At 42.9% G+C, this 18,201-nt stretch overlaps 1 protein-coding gene across 5 annotated transcripts in view; it reads right to left on the bottom strand.

Moving 5' to 3' along the window:
- Positions 1-18,201, bottom strand: part of pacs2 (phosphofurin acidic cluster sorting protein 2) — a 250,623-nt gene that overhangs the window by 87,386 nt on the left and 145,036 nt on the right. For all 5 annotated transcript variants that reach the window (XM_033026780.1, XM_033026783.1, XM_033026781.1 and 2 more), the window contains exons 3-7: positions 15,811-15,900; positions 12,126-12,251; positions 10,478-10,640; positions 8,491-8,564; positions 568-648 (exon numbers count right to left, since the gene is read on the bottom strand). In XM_033026780.1, coding sequence (XP_032882671.1) covers positions 568-648; positions 8,491-8,564; positions 10,478-10,640; positions 12,126-12,251; positions 15,811-15,900 — 534 coding nt within the window. The remainder of the gene's footprint in view (positions 1-567; positions 649-8,490; positions 8,565-10,477; positions 10,641-12,125; positions 12,252-15,810; positions 15,901-18,201) is intronic.

The raw sequence follows: 18,201 nt of genomic DNA, 5'->3' as shown, positions 1-18,201 counted from the left end.
ACAGACTATGGTTTATGTCAAGACTCCCTCTTCATCCTTAGTCTGGATGAAAAGCCACCATTCCATTTCCCTTCATAAACACTGCCCGACTTGCTCAGTTCCTCCAGCAGCTTTTCTTTTTTTGCATTATAACTGACAGATTAGTGTGAAATTCTCTGCTTAATGCTGGATAAAACTAATTTCATACAAACTCAAGATGGTCCTGATTGGCTGCAAATATGGCCGTGACTTTAAAAATTGGTAATTTCATTCAAATCCCACAATAGATAGTATCAGACTCAAATTATTCTGGTGCAGTTGTGCTTTCTACAGCAACGAGCAAGATGAACCTTCTTATAATTGTTCTGGTACAAATTTTCTTTTAGGAAAATGGCTCAGTTGATGTTGAATTGATATGGAGGGGAAGTATGGATAGATTTTACCAGTCAACAGCAAAGAAACACATTGGTATGTATATTTACATAAAATGAGTAATGAGACATGCTGCATGGATATATAAAATGTTAGTGTCATCTCAAAATTTCAATATATTGGAAAAATAGTATTTGCAAATTAAACCAGACTAACCCTTGTAATTGAGGTTGTTCTCACGATTGTCCTCCTTTGTTTTTTTGGCTTACCCATATCATATTCATCATCTTCCATATCCTTGAAAAAAAAGGTGAAAACTAATCAATGGATATAGACATGTCACATTAGGAACTATTCCATAGTTAGCACCCCTTTACTTTCCCCTTTCAAAAGTCATTTAACCCTCTAGCTGGGATGAAGAAAGACAAATTTACCTCAAATGGACTGTGAAATGCACATGTAATAAGGCTAAATGTCATGAAACTCTTCCATACACTTACATTATTCATATAGAAACATAGAAACATAGAAATTAGGTGCAGGAGTAGGCCATTCGGCCCTTCGAGCCTGCACCGCCATTCAATATGATCATGGCTGATCATCCAACTCAGTATCCCGTACCTGCCTTCTCTCCATACCCTCTGATCCCCTTAGCCACAAGGGCCACATCTAACTCCCTCTTAAATATAGCCAATGAACTGGCCTCAACTACCGACCCGTTGCGGGGTTCGGTGAGCCGTGGGACTATTGTGCCATCGCCCGGTGGGGAATCGCCTCAGCGCAGAGGGAGAAGAGGAGGGAAGAGACAGTAACCCTAAGATTTTTTGCCTGCACCACAGTGAGGAGGTGCTTGGTGGACTCACTGTGGTGGATGTTAATTTGTGTTTACTGTTGTTTATTATTGTATGATGTATGTATGACTGCAGGCACGAAATTTCGTTCAGACCGTGAGGTCTGAATGACAATAAAGGGATTCAATTCAATTCAATCAATCAATACCCTCTGTGGCAGAGAGTTCCAGAGATTCACCACTCTCTGTGTGAAAAACGTTTTTCATCTCGGTTTTAAAGGATTTCCCCCTTATCCTTAAGCTGTGACCCCTTGTCCTGGACTTCCCCAACATCGGGAACAATCTTCCTGCATCTAGCCTGTCCAACCCCTTAAGAATTTTGTAAGTTTCTATAAGATCCCCTCTCAATCTCCTAAATTCTAGAGAGTATAAACGAAATCTATCCAGTCTTTCTTCATAAGACAGTCCCGACATCCCAGGAATCAGTCTGGTGAACCTTCTCTGCACTCCCTTTATGGCAATAATGTCCTTCCTCAGATTTGGAGACCAAAACTGTATGTAATACTCCAGGTCTGGTCTCACCAAGACCCTGTACAACTGCAGTAGAACCTCCCTGCTCCTATACTCAAATCCTTTTGCTATGAAAGCTAACATACCATTCGCTTTCTTCACTGCCTGCTGCACCTGCATGCCCACTTTCAATGACTGGTGTACCATGACACCCAGGTCTCGCTGCATCTCCCCTTTTCCTAATCGGCCACCATTTAGATAATAGTCTGCTTTCCTGTTTTTGCCACCAAAATGGATAACCTCACATTTATCCACATTATACTGCATCTGCCAAACATTTGCCCACTCACCCAGCCTATCCAAGTCACCTTGCAGTCTCCTAGCATCCTCCTCACAGCTAACACTGCCCCCCAGCTTAGTGTCATCCGCAAACTTGGAGATATTGCCTTCAATTCCCTCATCTTGATCATTAATATATATTGTAAATAGCTGGGGTCCCAGCACTGAGCCTTGCGGTACCCCACTAGTCACGGCCCGCCATTGTGAAAAGGACCCGTTTACTCCTACCCTTTGCTTCCTGTTTGCCAGCCAGTTCTCTATCCACATCAATACTGAACCCCCAATGCCGTGTGCTTTAAGTTTGTATACTAATCTCTTATGTGGGACCTTGTCGAAAGCCTTCTGGAAGTCCAGATACACCACATCCACTGGTTCTCCCCTATCCACGCTACTAGTTACATCCTCAAAAAATTCTATAAGATTCGTCAGACATGATTTACCTTTCATAAATCCATGCTGACTTCGTCCAATGATTTCACCACTTTCCAAATGTGCTGCTATCCCATCTTTAATAACTGATTCTAGCAGTTTCCCCACTACCGATGTTAGACTAACTGGTCTGTAATTCCCCGTTTTCTCTCTCCCTCCCTTCTTAAAAAGTGGGGTTACGTTTACTACCCGCCAATCCTCAGGAACTACTCCAGAATCTAAGGAGTTTTGAAAGATTATTACTAATGCATCCACTATTTCTGGAGCTACTTCCTTAAATACTCTGGGATGCAGCCTATCTGGCCCTGGGGATTTATCGGCCTTTAATCCATTCAATTTACCCAACACCACTTCCCGACTAACCTGGATTTCACTCAATTCCTCCAACTCCTTTGACCCGCGGTCCCCTGCTATTTCCGGCAGATTATTTATGTCTTCCTTAGTGAAGACGGAACCAAAGTAGTTATTCAATTGGTCCGCCATATCCTTGTTCCCCATGATCAACTCACCTGTTTCTGACTGCAAGGGATCTACATTTGTTTTAACTAATCTCTTTCTTTTCACATATCTATAAAAACATTTGCAGTCAGTTTTTATGTTCCCTGCCAGTTTTCTTTCATAATCTATTTTTCCTTTCCTAATTATATACATTTGAGTTCAATTCTACGGGAATGTTTTGCGATGAAGTCTGGGGTTATCTAAGGGCTATGGGGAAAGAGTGAGGGAGGAGACAATTGGATGGTGCTTGCCCAGGATAAGTGCCGACTAGTGGTTTAATAAACTAAAATCTTCTTTAGGAAAGGTGAGGAATATCACTAGGGAGGTGAGGATATAAGAACAAATCTAATTTCCCCCATTCACACAGGGCTAGACTCAAATATTTTCTGGATGTACAAAGGGTGCAATTAAATTTTCCCTCCAATCTGTGCAAATGTTAAATAGTTATACATGAATACGTTTCATTTTTAAAAGGAGAAACCTCCCGGCTCATTGTGCCTGCTTTAGACAGTGCCTCAAACATACCCAATCCGCATTATTAAACCCGTTTACGGCTAATTATTGTGTTCATCACTGGTTTAGAAAATTGGAATAAATTGTGAACCAACCAGGCAACAGATCTGGTCATGCATAATGCAAAATTATCATAACAATGAAATATCACATCCAGTTTGATAGTGAGAAATATAGGTTTGCAAAAAAATGAACTGTGAAAATAGATTGCAACATGATACAATAGACCAAGGGTTCCCAACCTGGGGTAAATTTACCCCCAGGAGGTAAATTTCACCTACCCGGATTCCGGATTGGTACATATTTTTTTTCATTGACTGACTGTGTTTGGTTCTGGTATACTGGTATCTGTTCATCATTAGTTGTTCATAAATAAGTGAAATAGCTTTGTTACGTGCTATTAAAGTTGCCAGGGGTAAACGGGACGAAAAGGGTTGGGAACCTATCCTGCAATAGACAGTGGCAGAAAAACAAGGAGACTTTTTATAATTCTTAACATGAATATATTTCTTTCAGAAATATATTCATAGAGAAAGAAAATAAATTATATCAAAGGAAGGTTCAAATTAAAAGGACAGAATGTTACAAAGGTTAATAGGCCAGAAGATAGAGACATATGGAGAAACCAGCAAGAGATGACAAATAATTTAAAGGCCGAACATAACAAGAAACAAGAATGACACTGAGAACTGCCACAAGTATGCAAAATGTAAGCATAGTCAAGGTACACTTTGATCACAGAGAATGAAACTGGTGAATTAATAGCTGAAAATAAAGTAAGGCAGAGACTTGGAATAAATATTTTGTATCCACCTTCACTGAAAAAGAACTAAAAGCATTCCAATATCGGCAGAAAATGGAAGGAGAAAGAGAAGGCATTGGTTTTGGCTTTTTTAATTATTATTTTTTGTTTGTTATTTGATGTGTGTGGTGTGTGTGGTGTGTGTGGGTGTGTGCGTGTGTGTGCGTGGGGGGGGGGGTGTGGGGGGGGGGTGTGTGGGTGTGTGTGTGTGTGGGTGTGTGTGCGTGTGTGTGTGTGTAGGGGCGTGTGTATGAGTGGGGATGTGTGTGTGTGTGTGTGCGTGTGTGCGTGCACGCGCGTATGTCTATTTGCACAAACTGAACTTTTTTTCTTGTTTATTATGTTGTTTACAGTGTACTATGTTTACATATATTATTGTGCTGCTGCATGTAAGAATTTAATTGTTCTATCTGGGACATACAGTGCCCTCCATAATGTTTGGTACAAAGACCCATCATTTATCTGTACTCCACAATTTGAGTTTTTTTAATAGAAAAATAAATCACGTGGTTAAACTGCACTTTGTCAGATTTTAATAGAGGCCATTTTTATACATTTTGGTTTCACCATGTAGAAACTACAGCAGTGTTTATACATTGTCCCCTCATTTCAGGGCACCATAATGTTTGGGACACAGCAATGTCATGTAAATGAAAGTAGTCATGTTTAGTATTTTGTTGCATATCCTTTGCATGCAATGACTGCTTGAAGACTGTGATTCGTGGATATCACCAATTACTGGGTGGCTTTTCTGGTGATGCTCTGCCAGGCCTGTATTGCAGCCATCTTTAGCTTATGCTTGTTTTGGGGGCTAGTCCCCTTCAGTTTTCTCTTCAGCATATAAAAGGCATGCTCAATTGGGTTCAGATCGGGTGATTGACTTGGCCACTCAAGAATTTACCATTCTTTCCCTTTGAAAAACTCCTTTGTTGCTTTAACAGTATGTTTGAGATCATTGTCTTGCTGTAAAATTAACCAATGGCCAATTATATTGAGGCATTTATTTGAACTTGAGCAAATAGAATGTGTCTATACACTTCAGAAGTCATTATGCTACCACCATCAGCATTTGTATCATCAATGAAGATAAGTGAGCCAGTACCTTCAGCAGCCATATATGCCCAGGCCATAACACCCCCACCACCATGTTTCACAGATGAGGTGGTATGCATTGGATCTTGGGCAGTTCCTTCTCTCCTACATACTTTGCTCTTACCATCACTCGGATATGTTAATCTTCATCTCATCTGTAAACAAGACCTTTTTCCAGAACTGTGGTTGCTCTTTTAAGTACTTCTTGGCAAACTGTAATCCGGCCATCCTATTTTTGCGGCTGACCAGTGGTTTGCATCTTGCAGTGTAGCCTCTATTTCTGTTCATGAAGTCTTGAATTGAATTGAATTGAATTTCCTTTATTGTCATTCAGACCTTTCAGTCTGAACGAAATTTCGTGCCTGCAGTCATACATACAATAATACAATAATAGACAACAGAACAGACAGTAAACACAAATTAACATCCACCACAGTGAGTCCACCAAGCACCTCCTCACTGTGTTGGAGGCAAAAATCTTAGGGCTGCAGTCTCTTCCCTCCTCTTCTCCCTCTGCGCTGAGGCGATACCCCACCGGGTAAATCAGTCCCGCGGCTCACCGAGCTCCACGAACGGGCCGGTTCAAACACCGCGGCCCGGGGTGGTCGAAGCTGCCGCCCTCCAGTCCAGCGGACACAGCTGTTGACGACGTCGTCCACTGGCCCGCGGCCGCCAGAACGCCGTCTCAGCCACCGGAGCATCGTTCCAGCCCCGAGCCGGGTCGCCTTCACGTGAGCGTCTCAGCCCCGCGCAGGCTGCCCTCACGGGAGCGCCGTTCCACCCTCGAGCTGGACCGCCCTCACGGGAGCGCCGTTTCCCTCGAGCTGGGACGCCCCGACGGGAGCGCCGTTCCACCTTCGAGCTGGGCCGCCCCCACGGGAGCGCCGTTTCCCTCGGGCTGGGCCGCCCCGACGGGAGCGCCGTTCCACCCTCGAGCTGGGCCGCCCCCACGGAGCGTCACAGCCCCTCACGGGAGCGCCGTTCCAGCCCCGAGCCATTGCGCCCTCACGGGAGCAATGTTTCCCTCGGGCTGGGCCGCCCTCACAGGAGCGCCGTTACCCTCGGGCTGGGCCGCCCACACGGGAGCTTCTCAGCCCCTCGCCAGGCCGCCCTCACGGGAGCGTCACAGCCCCTCACGGGAGCGCAGTTCCAGCCCCGAGCTGGGCCGCCCTCACGGGAGTGAGCCCAGGGCGAGTCCTGACAGGCTGCCTCCGGAGCCTCGAGGTCGCCAGCTCCGCCAATAGGCCTCAGCGCAGACGGAGGCAGAGAAGGGGGATACGACAAAAAAGTCGCATTCCCCCGAAGGGAGAGACAGCAAGCCCTGTTTCAACCCCCACCCCCCCACACACATAAACACAACCTAAAAAAACAAAAACTTAGCTAGACAAAACGAAAAAAACACAAAAAAGTAAAAACAAACGGACTACAGGCGAGCCGCAGCCGTTCACCAGCACCGCCACTTCCGTCTTCAGCGGACAGTGGTCATTGACAAATCCACATCTGACTCCTGAAGAGTGTTTCTGATCTGTCGGACAGGTGATGGGGGGTTTTCTTTATTATAGAGAGAGAATTCTTCTATCATCAGCTGTGGAGGTTTTCCTTGGCCTGCCAGTCCCTTTGTGATTAGCAAGCTCACCAGTGCTTTCTTTCTTCTTAATGATGTTCCAAACAGTTGATTTTGGTAAGCCTAAGGTTTGGCTGATGTCTCTAACAGTTTTATTCTTGTTACTCAGTCTCATAATGGCTTCTTTGACTTTCATTGGCACAATTTTGGTCCTCATGTTGATAAACAGCAATAAAAGTTTCCAAATGTGATGGAAAGACTGGAGGAAAGACTAGGTGCTGAGAGCTCTCTTCTACCTGCATTAAGGAGGCAATTAAACACACCTGAGCAATTACAAACACCTGTGAAGCCATGTGTCCCAAACATTATGGTGCCCAGAAATGGGGGGGACTATGTATAAACACAGCTGTAATTTCTACATGGTGAAACCAAAATGAATAAAAATACCCTTCAATAAAATCTGTCAATGTGCACTTTAACAATTTTTTCTATTACATATCTCAAATTGTGGAGTACAGAGGCAAATAAATAAATGATGGGTCTTTGTCCCAAACATTATGGAGGACACTGTATGACAATTAAACACTTGACTCTTGAAGGAGAAAGGCACTTAAAATCACTATCATAGGAAAAAATATACTGATGACCAAAGAGGATTTAAGGTCTTGGACCTGGTGTGAGTCTGAAAAGAAATGGCAGCTGAAAAACTGGCTGTGATGTTTCAAAGTTTCCAAAATACTGTAAAGATTCAAATGGATTTGTAAATGTCAAATGCAATGCTCCTATCCCAGAATTCCAGAATGAAGCTGGGCAGCAGAGCATTTACCATTTACAGGTCAAAGAGACTCAAAATAGGTTAAGCAAGTGGATAAATATTTGGTAGATGATTTATAATATGGGAAATAGTCGGGATGATACCTTAAATTGAGAGAGACTGCATGAGGCTGTATATTGGAGAAACTCAGCGGGTGAGGCAGCATCTATGGAGCGAAGGAAATGGCAAAGTTTCAGGTCGAAACCCTTCTTCCACAACGTTTCGACCCGAAACGTTGCTTATTTCCTTCGCTCCATAGATGCTGCCTCACCCGCTGAGTTTCTCCATCATTTTTGTCTACCTTCGATTTTCCAGCATCTGCAGTTCCTTCTTAAACATTGAGACTGTATATTCTTGTCCATGAAGCACAAAGTTAGGAAGTAGAAACACCAAGATATTAGGAAGGCAAATGGAACCTGGGACTTTATTGCAGGATGGGGAGTACAAGCGGGGAAGTCTTGCCAGAACTGGAGATGTGGAGATGCTTGTTGCAGACTTAAATCTTTAGGCAGAGGGTGGTGAATCTGTGGAATTCTTTGCCACAGAAGGCTGTGGAGGTCAAGTCAGTGGATATTTTTTAAGGCAGAGGTAGATAGATTCTTGATTAGTACGGGTGTCAGAGGTTATGGGGAGAAGGCAGGAGAACAGGAAAAGGGAGAGGATAGATCAGCCATGATTGAATGGCAGACTTGATAGGACAAATGGCCTAATTCTACACCTGTCTCTTATGACATGACCATATAAGGACACATGTAGAAATATTTGTGGATATTTCAAGTGCTACATACTTGTCCTTGGACTGCATCATCACTGGCTTCCTGCTCAGAAGAGAAACTTTCATACTCTTCTTCTGAGTAGTTATCTGTGAAATAACAAAAGCAATTTCAAATAAATTCATCTCAACAACATAAAAGCTTGCATTGCTATAAGCAGATTCGAATAATAAATCAAGCACCACAAAAAATCTCTGGTTTAAGTGTTGCAATTAACACTGTAAAAACTACATAAATAATGAGGGATATACTTGCATTTAATTACATTTTAAGGCCTTAACACCCACATACAGTTTAAAAATAATGTGACTAATTTTATTACATTGCTGGAGATTGGATCAGTAAATGTAGCAAGCTCTTCAATTATAGAGAAAGATGATCCATGATAATTTAAGATGGGTTATACGACAAGTGTACCATACCTGATGAACTGGTGATTTTGCACATGGTTTCCAAAGGCCATATTCACAGGGTCATATTGTATATTATTTCTAAATCTGTTCTAGATCATTTAAAATAAACCAATGGCCATATGGACTCAACAACACCAACATCATTCAAACAGCAGAAGAGGAGTTGAACAGAAGGGTTTTCCATTCAGTAATTCCCATGATCTCCGATCACGATCTTAGTCTTACTTTTGATGGAACGAAAGAGATAATGCCATTTACCGTCCGGAGTGGGAGGGATAATAGAAGGAAGAAAATCAGTGTGTTGAGCTCTGCAAACTAAACCTGTGGTTGTTGCTGACATGTGCAGCAGCACACTACACGATCAATTCGCCTGTTAATATTTACAGACACGTGTAAAATTTACAGACGGGTCTCACAAAATTCCACATTGAGGAGTGAGAACAAGGTTCTGGAGAGCAGCTACAAATGTAAAACGTGTAATTAATGCCTGGAAGAAGCCATACAATTAGCCTGAGGAAAATGAAGCAAAATCATTTTTTATATGGAAGAGTATACACTCAATAAAAACTGAAAATAAAAACTAAACACCTTGGAGTAAGTATGTTACAATACTTACCTTCAGCGGCGCTGCAATTCTGCCACTGGCTGTGTGCGAGATTTTGGCGCCTTTGAGGGGGGGGGGCGGGGTTAAAACGCGGGTTTCTCCTACCTTGTCCTGGATTATATTTTGTTGGAGTGCAAGCTTTTGCTGAAGAATCGTTCCGACGGGCGTTCTGTGTATTTTTTTTTCAGTTCAGCGCTGGTGTGATTTTAAAATCAGCTTCTAAAGCCGTCAATGCCGACAACGGGGACGGATTTCAGGTACGGGACAGGTAAATGAAAGCCGTTTATTTTATGTATAAAAGTGCTCCTTAAGATGCCTTTAATTCACATTTTACATTGCAAAATGGTGATTTTTTTCGCCCATACGAACCGGCAGTATTTTTCCTGCCGATATGGAGTTTAAATTCACCGCAACCGCAACGTTCAAAATGATCGCGTTCCAGAAAAACCTACTCGCAAGATGATTTAAATGGTATTAAACACTAAATTCCTTCCATTTGGTCTATAAATCCATGACAATGAGATTTAAACATTATGTTGTATTGTGAATTCTTGTGTGAATTCTCGTCCACCTGTTATTTCTATGGGTGCTGTGGTTTCCTCCCATATGCCAATGATGTGTGGGTTGTGAGGTTAATTGGCTATTGTAAATTACCCCTCGTGCAGATGGAGGTGCAAGAATCAGAGGGGTGTCAATGTGCGAGAGACGAGGTTACGAGGAAAATTGTGGAGGAAACAGTTTTGGTCTAAGAGCTGGCATATAGTCGATGGACTGAATGACTTTCTACATCCCAAGAAAATTACAATATAATAAAATCATTTTTCTTATTGTACATTGGTATTGAAACACTTAATAAACCTCGTATACCTTTCCAAATTAACAGTTCGCAAATCTGAATGCATGGGTCAACTAAATATCAGTACTTATTATTGGAATGAATAGTATTTCTTTTTCGATATACATGTTGCGATGCATTCTATCCCACCTGTTGATTTTATTTTTTGACCAGGCTGCATTGCACTGTCCTCATGATCAATTGGCTGGCTGGACAACGCAAAGATCCAGATTTCTGCCACTTTTATTGCAGCTTGCTTTAGGTTACTGAGCAGGGTGAGGACTTGGCCACCTTCTGTTGGATGCTGCATTACCTGTGTAAGAGAAGACATAAACAAAAAATCTATACTTAATACTTGCAAATGTTGTTTCTACATATTCTTATTGTCAGTCAACTGGAATCCCAGTCAGCACCCCCTGTTCTTGCAACGTGAAATCTAACATCCACATTTCAAGAGTCAAGAGTGTTTTATTGTCATATGTTCCAGATAGAACAATTACATTCTTACTTGCAGAACAGAATATGTAAACATAGTACACTATACACAATAAATGAGAAAAATGTGTGTGTGTGTGTGTGACACACAAGAAACAAACAAAAATAGTGAAAAAATAACAATAGTAGTCTATGTAGTTCAGAGCTTGTTTGCGGTTGTAGTGTTTAACAGCCTGATGGCTGTAGAGAAGAAGCTGTTCCTGAACCTGGACGTTAGTTTTCAGGCTCCTGTACCTTCATCCCAATGGCGGGGGTGAAATGAGTGTGTGACCAGGGAAGTGTGGGTCTCTTTCTCTTGTACAGATGCTACCTAACCCTATTTTTCCACCAATTTATGTTTTTACTTAAGATTTCCAACATCTGCTGTATTTTTTTTATTGGTGAACATAAGTCCTTGTAGTTTTTTTACAATTGAATACAAAGGATTCCAAGGCTCAGTTCTAATGAAGAGCAGGAGCAGCCTCTTCATACATTGGTCAATAGTTGTCCATCAAACAACATTACTGGAATACATCAACTGGTCAATTATTACACCATTGCTTGCTGGAGCTAGTTACTGGCAAACTTGCTGCTACTTTTCTGATATTACAAGAGCATTTATATATATTTTTTAACTCAATGGCTTTGGACCGCATTAAAATGGATATGACGTGTGCAATATTAATGTAGGTTTTGTTTTTGATAACCTTAACGCATTGCGAATCTGTGTGGAGTTTTCACATTCACCCTGGGGTTTCCTTCAAGGATTCCCCCCCACATCTCAAAAGATGTGCCGGATCAATTAGTCACCGCAAATTTCCACAGCGCATTGGTGAGTGGTAGAATCTGGAGGGTCGATGGGAATGTGGAGAATAAAATGCGATTAGTATAGTATTGGTGTAAATGGCAGCACAGTGGTAAAAGTGGTAGAGGTGCTGTCTTATAGCACAGTGTTCCGGCTTCGATCCTGGCCACAGGTGCTGTCTGTACGGAGTTTGTACGTTCTCCCCGTGACCTCATGGGTTTTCTCCGAGTGCTCCGGTTTCCTCCCACTCTCCAAAGACGTACAGGTTTGTAGGTTAATTGGCTTCGGTAAAATTATAAATTAACCCTAGTGGGTAGGATCGTGCTAGTGTACAGTGTGATCATGGTCGGCCTGGACTCTCTAGGCCGAAGAGCCTTTTTCTGCGCTGTCTCTCACTATGACTGTAATTCGGATTTTTTCCAACTTCTAACAAGAAAGACATCATTGCACAAAATCAAAATGACTTCCACAGTGAACAGTGACAAAGCCAGGTAGTTTGATTCTTTATCCACATCTCACCTCAGCCATGCTAATGGAACCAACAGCCAGAGTCTTGTATCCCAGAATGGTCCGGTTCTTGTACCGCTTTCGTCTCTGAAGCATGATTTGCAGTTTGTTGCCCTCCCTTTTGAGAAAATGTGGATACTGTTGGGGGGAAAAAATAATAAGTGGTAGATTAAGCAAAGCGGCTCACCTGCTGGTTGCTGGCCATTGAGCTTGTTACGACAGGGAAATTCTCAGGCCTCAGAGAGAGTTGCGTAAAGAGGGGAAGACAGCAGCTTCCATCAACTTCCGCTGAAATGAGGGAGCAGCAGGATCTGTAGAGTCTGATCACAACAGATGCCAGACCCCACACTCACTGTGCCGGCCAAGGTGCAGCCTTGAGCCCCACCTCTCAGCCTCATCCAGTACAACCAACAAAAGCTTGCATAGGCAGTTTCTCCACACCCTAGCACACCATTCATTAATAGAGAAACTCCAATTGAAAACAGGGATTCATCCCACTTTTCTTGGCACAGTAGTACCCAACAGAAGGGAGTGAAGATTTCACATCTGGTTCCTAGCATGACACTGCACAGCTCCAAATGAATATCTTATCTAAGTACTTGTGAGTTAAGTACTTGTGAGTCTGACCCAAAGAACACAAGAATACCGTAATACATCTGCACTGTTGATCTAAGTGTGGAAGCGGCCTGCATACGATGATCAGCAGCTATTTTTTGCATTTGCTTTTCTAAGTTCGCAACAGGATGCAATGGAGACAACTTACCTCATTGAATTGACAGGGACAACACTCAACGTGGGACAGGTTTGGAGAAAGGGTTGGACAAGCAAAGGAAAGCAGAAGAAAGGAAGAGGAGGAGCCAGAGGACCGAGGGAGAGCTGAGAAGGGGAGGAGACAATAAGGGCTACCGGAAATTAGAAAAGTCAATGTTTATGCCGTTGGGGTGCTGCTTCTCCAATTTCCGGTGGTGTTCACTCTGGCCATGGAGGAGGCCCAGGACTACGCCAAGCCTATGCTTGGTCTCACCGATGTAGATCAGCTGACATCTAGAGCAGCGGATGCAATAGATGAGGTTGGAGGAGGTGCAGGTGAACCTCTGTCTCACCTGGAATTACTGCTTGGGTCCTTGAATGGAGTCGAGGGGGGAGGTAAAGCGACAAGTGTAGCATCTCTTGCGGTTGCAGGGGAAAGTGCCCGGGGAGGGGGTGGTACGGGTGGGAAGGGAAGAATTGACCAGGGAGTTACGGAGGGAGCGGTCTTTGCGGAAAGCAGACAGGGGCGGAGATGGGAAGATGTGGCGAGTGGTGGGGTCACGTTGGAGGTGGCAAAAATGACGGAGGACGGATACACTTTTGCTGCAACATAAAACCAGTACAAACAGTACAGGCTACAAGGCACAATTCTGCATTAGAGACACAAATCTTGTCTCACATTTTGCACCATGTTCAGTTATTACATGGTGAAATTGTGTGAGATTAAAATCTTCAATCAACATCACTGATCTCACAACAGCAGAATAGGTGACTCATACTGAATAATCTTGCAACGTATCCAAGTGAATACGAAGCTGCCAACTTGATGATTAAAATTCCTCCTAAAGCAGCGACAAGATCTCTCTGCAGAACACGAGGGATAATAATGCACTTGCAGCATATAATCTATCATACAGGATAGATCTGGGGAATGATATTTGTCCCACTGTACCACTGCTGGCTACATGTTCAATTTGTTCCATTTCCCTGCTCTTACACTGATGCTTTACAATTTTCATTTGTTCCACCACTTATCCAATTACCACTTGTACCTGCTCCACCACTATTTTTGGCAGTATATTCCAGGTCACAACTCAGAACAATAGGCCTGGAACAAACTTTATTCGTCTCTCCTCAGATGCTGACAGATATCCGAACATTTTGTTTTATTTCCGATTTCTACCACATGCAGTATTTTGCTAATGGACTCTATATTTCATAACACTCCCTCCCCCCACCCTCCGCGTTTTGCCCTTGATTTAATATCCGGCCAGAGTAAACTGCTCATTCTTATTTCAATGGTTCCATTAAATCTTCCATTCACTCTTCAATGGTTCCATTAAGTATTACGACAATTGTCAGGTTGTTAATGCGATCCAGAAACAGGCTGATGTATATATGAAAAACAATTGAAAGGCAAAGTGAAAATTGGAAATGATTATTTGGCAGGAATCCAGATCTCTCCAAAGCTAATGACGTGTAAATAGTAAAAGGTCAAAATGCGGAGGAATGAGGCCTACTAAGGACAAAAATGGGAACTTGCACATAGACATTAAGGGCAGTATACATAATAGATGAGTAAAGGAGACAAGCAACTGCAGGTGCTGGAATCTGGAGGATAAAAACTAAACAGTGGGAAGAACTCAGCAGAACAAGCAGCATCTATGGAGGCAAAGGGATGGTGGACATTTTGTGTTGTGACCCTGCATCAGGACTGAGAATGCAAAGGGAAGGTAGCCAGTACATAGAAGTGAGCGGAAGGAGTCAAAAAGTCTAGTTAGTGATAGGTAAATGAGGGGGAAAGGTACAGTGAAAAGCTTTGTTTTGCACGCTATCCAAACAGATCAGATGTACTGTAACATAGATACAATCAGTTCAGACTCAAGTGTAATGGATGATGAGCAGATGGTGCCGTAGGTGAGGGAGGAAAGCTGTGAGTGAAAATGAACCAAGGGAGAAGTAACCCAGGTAGATAGGTGTGTGGGTGAAGGAAGATGATACTGCTTGGGGCAGCTTAATGAGTCTACATAATGAGGTGGTGAAAGAGAGAGATCCTGTGTGAACTACTAAAGATAGAGCTGAAAATTGAAGAGAGTTAGATAAAGCTCTAGGGGCTAGTGGAATCAAGGTATATGGGGAGAAGGCAGGCATGGGTTATTTATTGGGGACGATCAGCCATGATCGCAATGAATGGCGGTGCTGGCTCGAAGGGCTGAATGGCCTCCTCCACCTATTTTCTATGATAAAGAGCACACAGGGTTAGGGTTACCTGAATTGAAAAATTAAACGCTCTTTCTATTGGGCTAGAGGCTGCCCAAGTGGAATACGAGGTGCTTCGTTAGTTTGTATTTGATCTCACCCTGGCAGTGGGACAGACAGGTCAGTGTGGGAATGGGAGTTGAAATGGCATGCATCTGGAAGATCAGTATGGCTGTAGGTGTTCTGCAAAATGCTCGCCAAATAAATGCATGCTCGCCAATGTAGAGGAGCAAGCACCAAATGCAATAGACCAGGTTAGAGATGTGTGTGAGAATCTCTGCCTCGTGAGCTTTTGTACTAAATCAATAATCTGCATATACCTTCATCTTTATGTAGTACACAACTGTATGGTTAAAAAAGAACTGCAGATGCTGTAAAAATCGAAGGTAGACAAAAAATGCTGGAGAAACTCAGCGTGTAAGGCAGCATCTATGGAGAGAAGGAATAGGTGACATTTGGGGTCGAGACCCTTCTTCAGACTGATGTCGGGGGGAGGGGGGGGGCAACTGTATGGTCAGACATCAGACAATTCCGGTTTGTTGAGCTAAGGTGAATTGATTGCCTTCTTACAATCGGTATGGAAAGAATTTATACCATCAAGGATAAACGTTACCAAATCGACTTTGCATGCATCTTCCAGTAAAATGTTTCCAGAAATATAAAAAGCAGAAGCAAATGAATCAGATACCTGCAGTGAGAAGGTTAGTGCGAGGTCGGTCTCCACCAGGCCACAAGGCGGCAGTATAATCTCATGCGATCTTAAGATTCTTTTTGAACCCTGTGTGCAAGACATAGGACAGTAAAATGAGCAGTTTGATCGAACACTTTTCAAAGGTGGGCAATGTAGAAAATTATTGAAATAATATTCTTATCCTAATATGCTGCCATTACCCAATTATATTTCCACACTCCTGTTCATTGTATTTGTTTTAAAAATACAATTGATTTCAATGTATGGCAAACACCATTGATTGTAAAACTGTTGTATCTGGACAGCAAATCCTTAGTGTGTTTCCTGCCAGTCGTCTAGGGTGGGGCTGGTAGTAGGGCACAGAAAGGTATTGCTGAGAGTGCCACGAGAAAACACCGAGCTCAAAATTGTCTTCCTTCTCCCATCCATTTTCTCCACCCACAGAATGAGCATAGAGGGCTAAGGGTGGTAGGTGCAAAATTGGTGCGGCACGGGTGCGCCAGAGACCCAGGTTCTTTCCTGACTACGGGTGCTGTGTGTACTGAGTTTGCACACCCCGTCACTTGTGTGGGTTTTCGCCGAGATCTTCGGTTTCCTCCTACGCTCCAAAGACTTATAGGTTTGTATGTTAATTGGCTTGGTATTAATGTAAAATTGTCCTTAATGCATGTAGGGTAGTGTTAATGTGCGGGAATCGCGACATTTGGAGTGAGAAGAGCCAAATGGAGTTCAGATCTAAAGCAAGGGCCAAAAGTGGAACAGCTGGAAGAGCAGCTGCCTCGGCACCAAAGACCCAAGATCGATCCTAACCTCAGGTGCTGTCTGTGTGGAGTCTGCACATACTCCCTGTGACAGCATAGATTTCTTCTGGATGCTCCAGTTTCCTCCCACATTCCAAAGATGTGCAGGTTTGTAGGATAGTTGACCTCTGTAAATGCCCCCTAGTGTGTAAGAAGTGGATGAGAAAGTGGGATAACATAGAACCTGAAAGTAAGCCTGCAGGTACAGCAGGCAGTGAAGAAAGCTAATGGCATGTTGGCCTTCATAACAAGAGGAGTTGAGTATAGGAGCAAAGAGGTCCTTCTGCAGTTGTTTAGGGCCCTGGTGGGACCACATCTGGAGCATTGTGTGCAGTTTTGGTCTCCTAATTTGAGGAAGGACATTCTTGCTATTGAAGGAGTGCAGCGTAGGTTCACAAGGTTAATTCCAGGGGTGGCGGGACGGTCATATGATGAAAGAATGGAGCAACTGGGCTTCTATGCACTGGAGTTTAGTAGGTTGAGAGGGGATGCTATAGAAACATATAAAATTATTAAGGGATTGGACACTCTCGATGCAGGAAATATGTTCCCGATGTTGGGGGAGTCCAGAACCAGGGGCCACAGTTTAAGAATAAGGGGTAGGTCATTTAGAACTGAGAAGAGGAAAAACTTTTTCACACAGAGTTGTGAATTTGTGGAATTCTCTGCCTCAGAGGGCAGTGGAGGCCGATTAACTGGATGCATTCAAAAAAGAGTTAGATAGAGCTCTCAGGGCTAGCGGAATCAAGGGATATGGGGAGAAGGCAGGAACGGGGTACTGATTGTGGATGATCAGACATGATCATATTGAATGACGGTGCTGGCTCGAAGGGACGAATGGCCTACTCCTGCACCGAATGTCTATGCATCTATGTAACCTGTATGAACGAGTGATCAATGGTCAGCGTGGACTTGGTGGGGCGAAGTGTCTGATTCAATGCTGTATCTTTCAATCCATAAATTAAGAACCACCAATAGAATTAAAATAAGAAATGGAAAAGGGACTAATACTATTTGGCTCTTCATGTTTGCTCAACCATTAAAGAAGATGTAAGCCGGTCTCTTACCTCAGTACCACCTGCCAGCACAAACCCACCACTTGCTGATTCCCCTCAACTTTTAAAACTCTGTTTAAAATACTCAGTGGCCTCGCTTCTACAGCCCTCTTGGGTAGAGAATTCACAAGATTCACCACCCTCTAGGTGAAGAGATTTCTTATAATCTGGCCTGAAGAGCCAACCCCTGCTTTGGGACCATGAGCCCTGGTTCTAGACAGCTTTTCTTAGATAAACATGACCCATATGACTACTCTGAAAGCCCCATAAAAGTCCTGTGTTTTAATAAGATCAACTGATTTAACATGAGTAGCAAGATCATTTTAATATTGTTAAGAAATAAGAATAAATTCAAGTCAGTTAAACTCTTTGGAATTTTAAAAGGAAATAACTGCTGATGCTAGAAATCTAAAATAAAAACAAAAAATACTGGAAATATTGCGCAAAATAAATTGAAGTATCTGTGGAGAGAAAAAATATATAATTTCACGGTGATGACCTACCTGCATTCTAATGAAAAGATAACAATCTGA

The sequence above is a fragment of the Amblyraja radiata genome, chromosome 9 (assembly GCF_010909765.2).
Source record: "Amblyraja radiata isolate CabotCenter1 chromosome 9, sAmbRad1.1.pri, whole genome shotgun sequence".
Classification (NCBI taxonomy): domain Eukaryota; kingdom Metazoa; phylum Chordata; class Chondrichthyes; order Rajiformes; family Rajidae; genus Amblyraja; species Amblyraja radiata.
The sequence above is the reverse complement of the archived record's forward strand: the minus strand, read 5'-3'. Positions and strand labels throughout refer to the sequence as shown.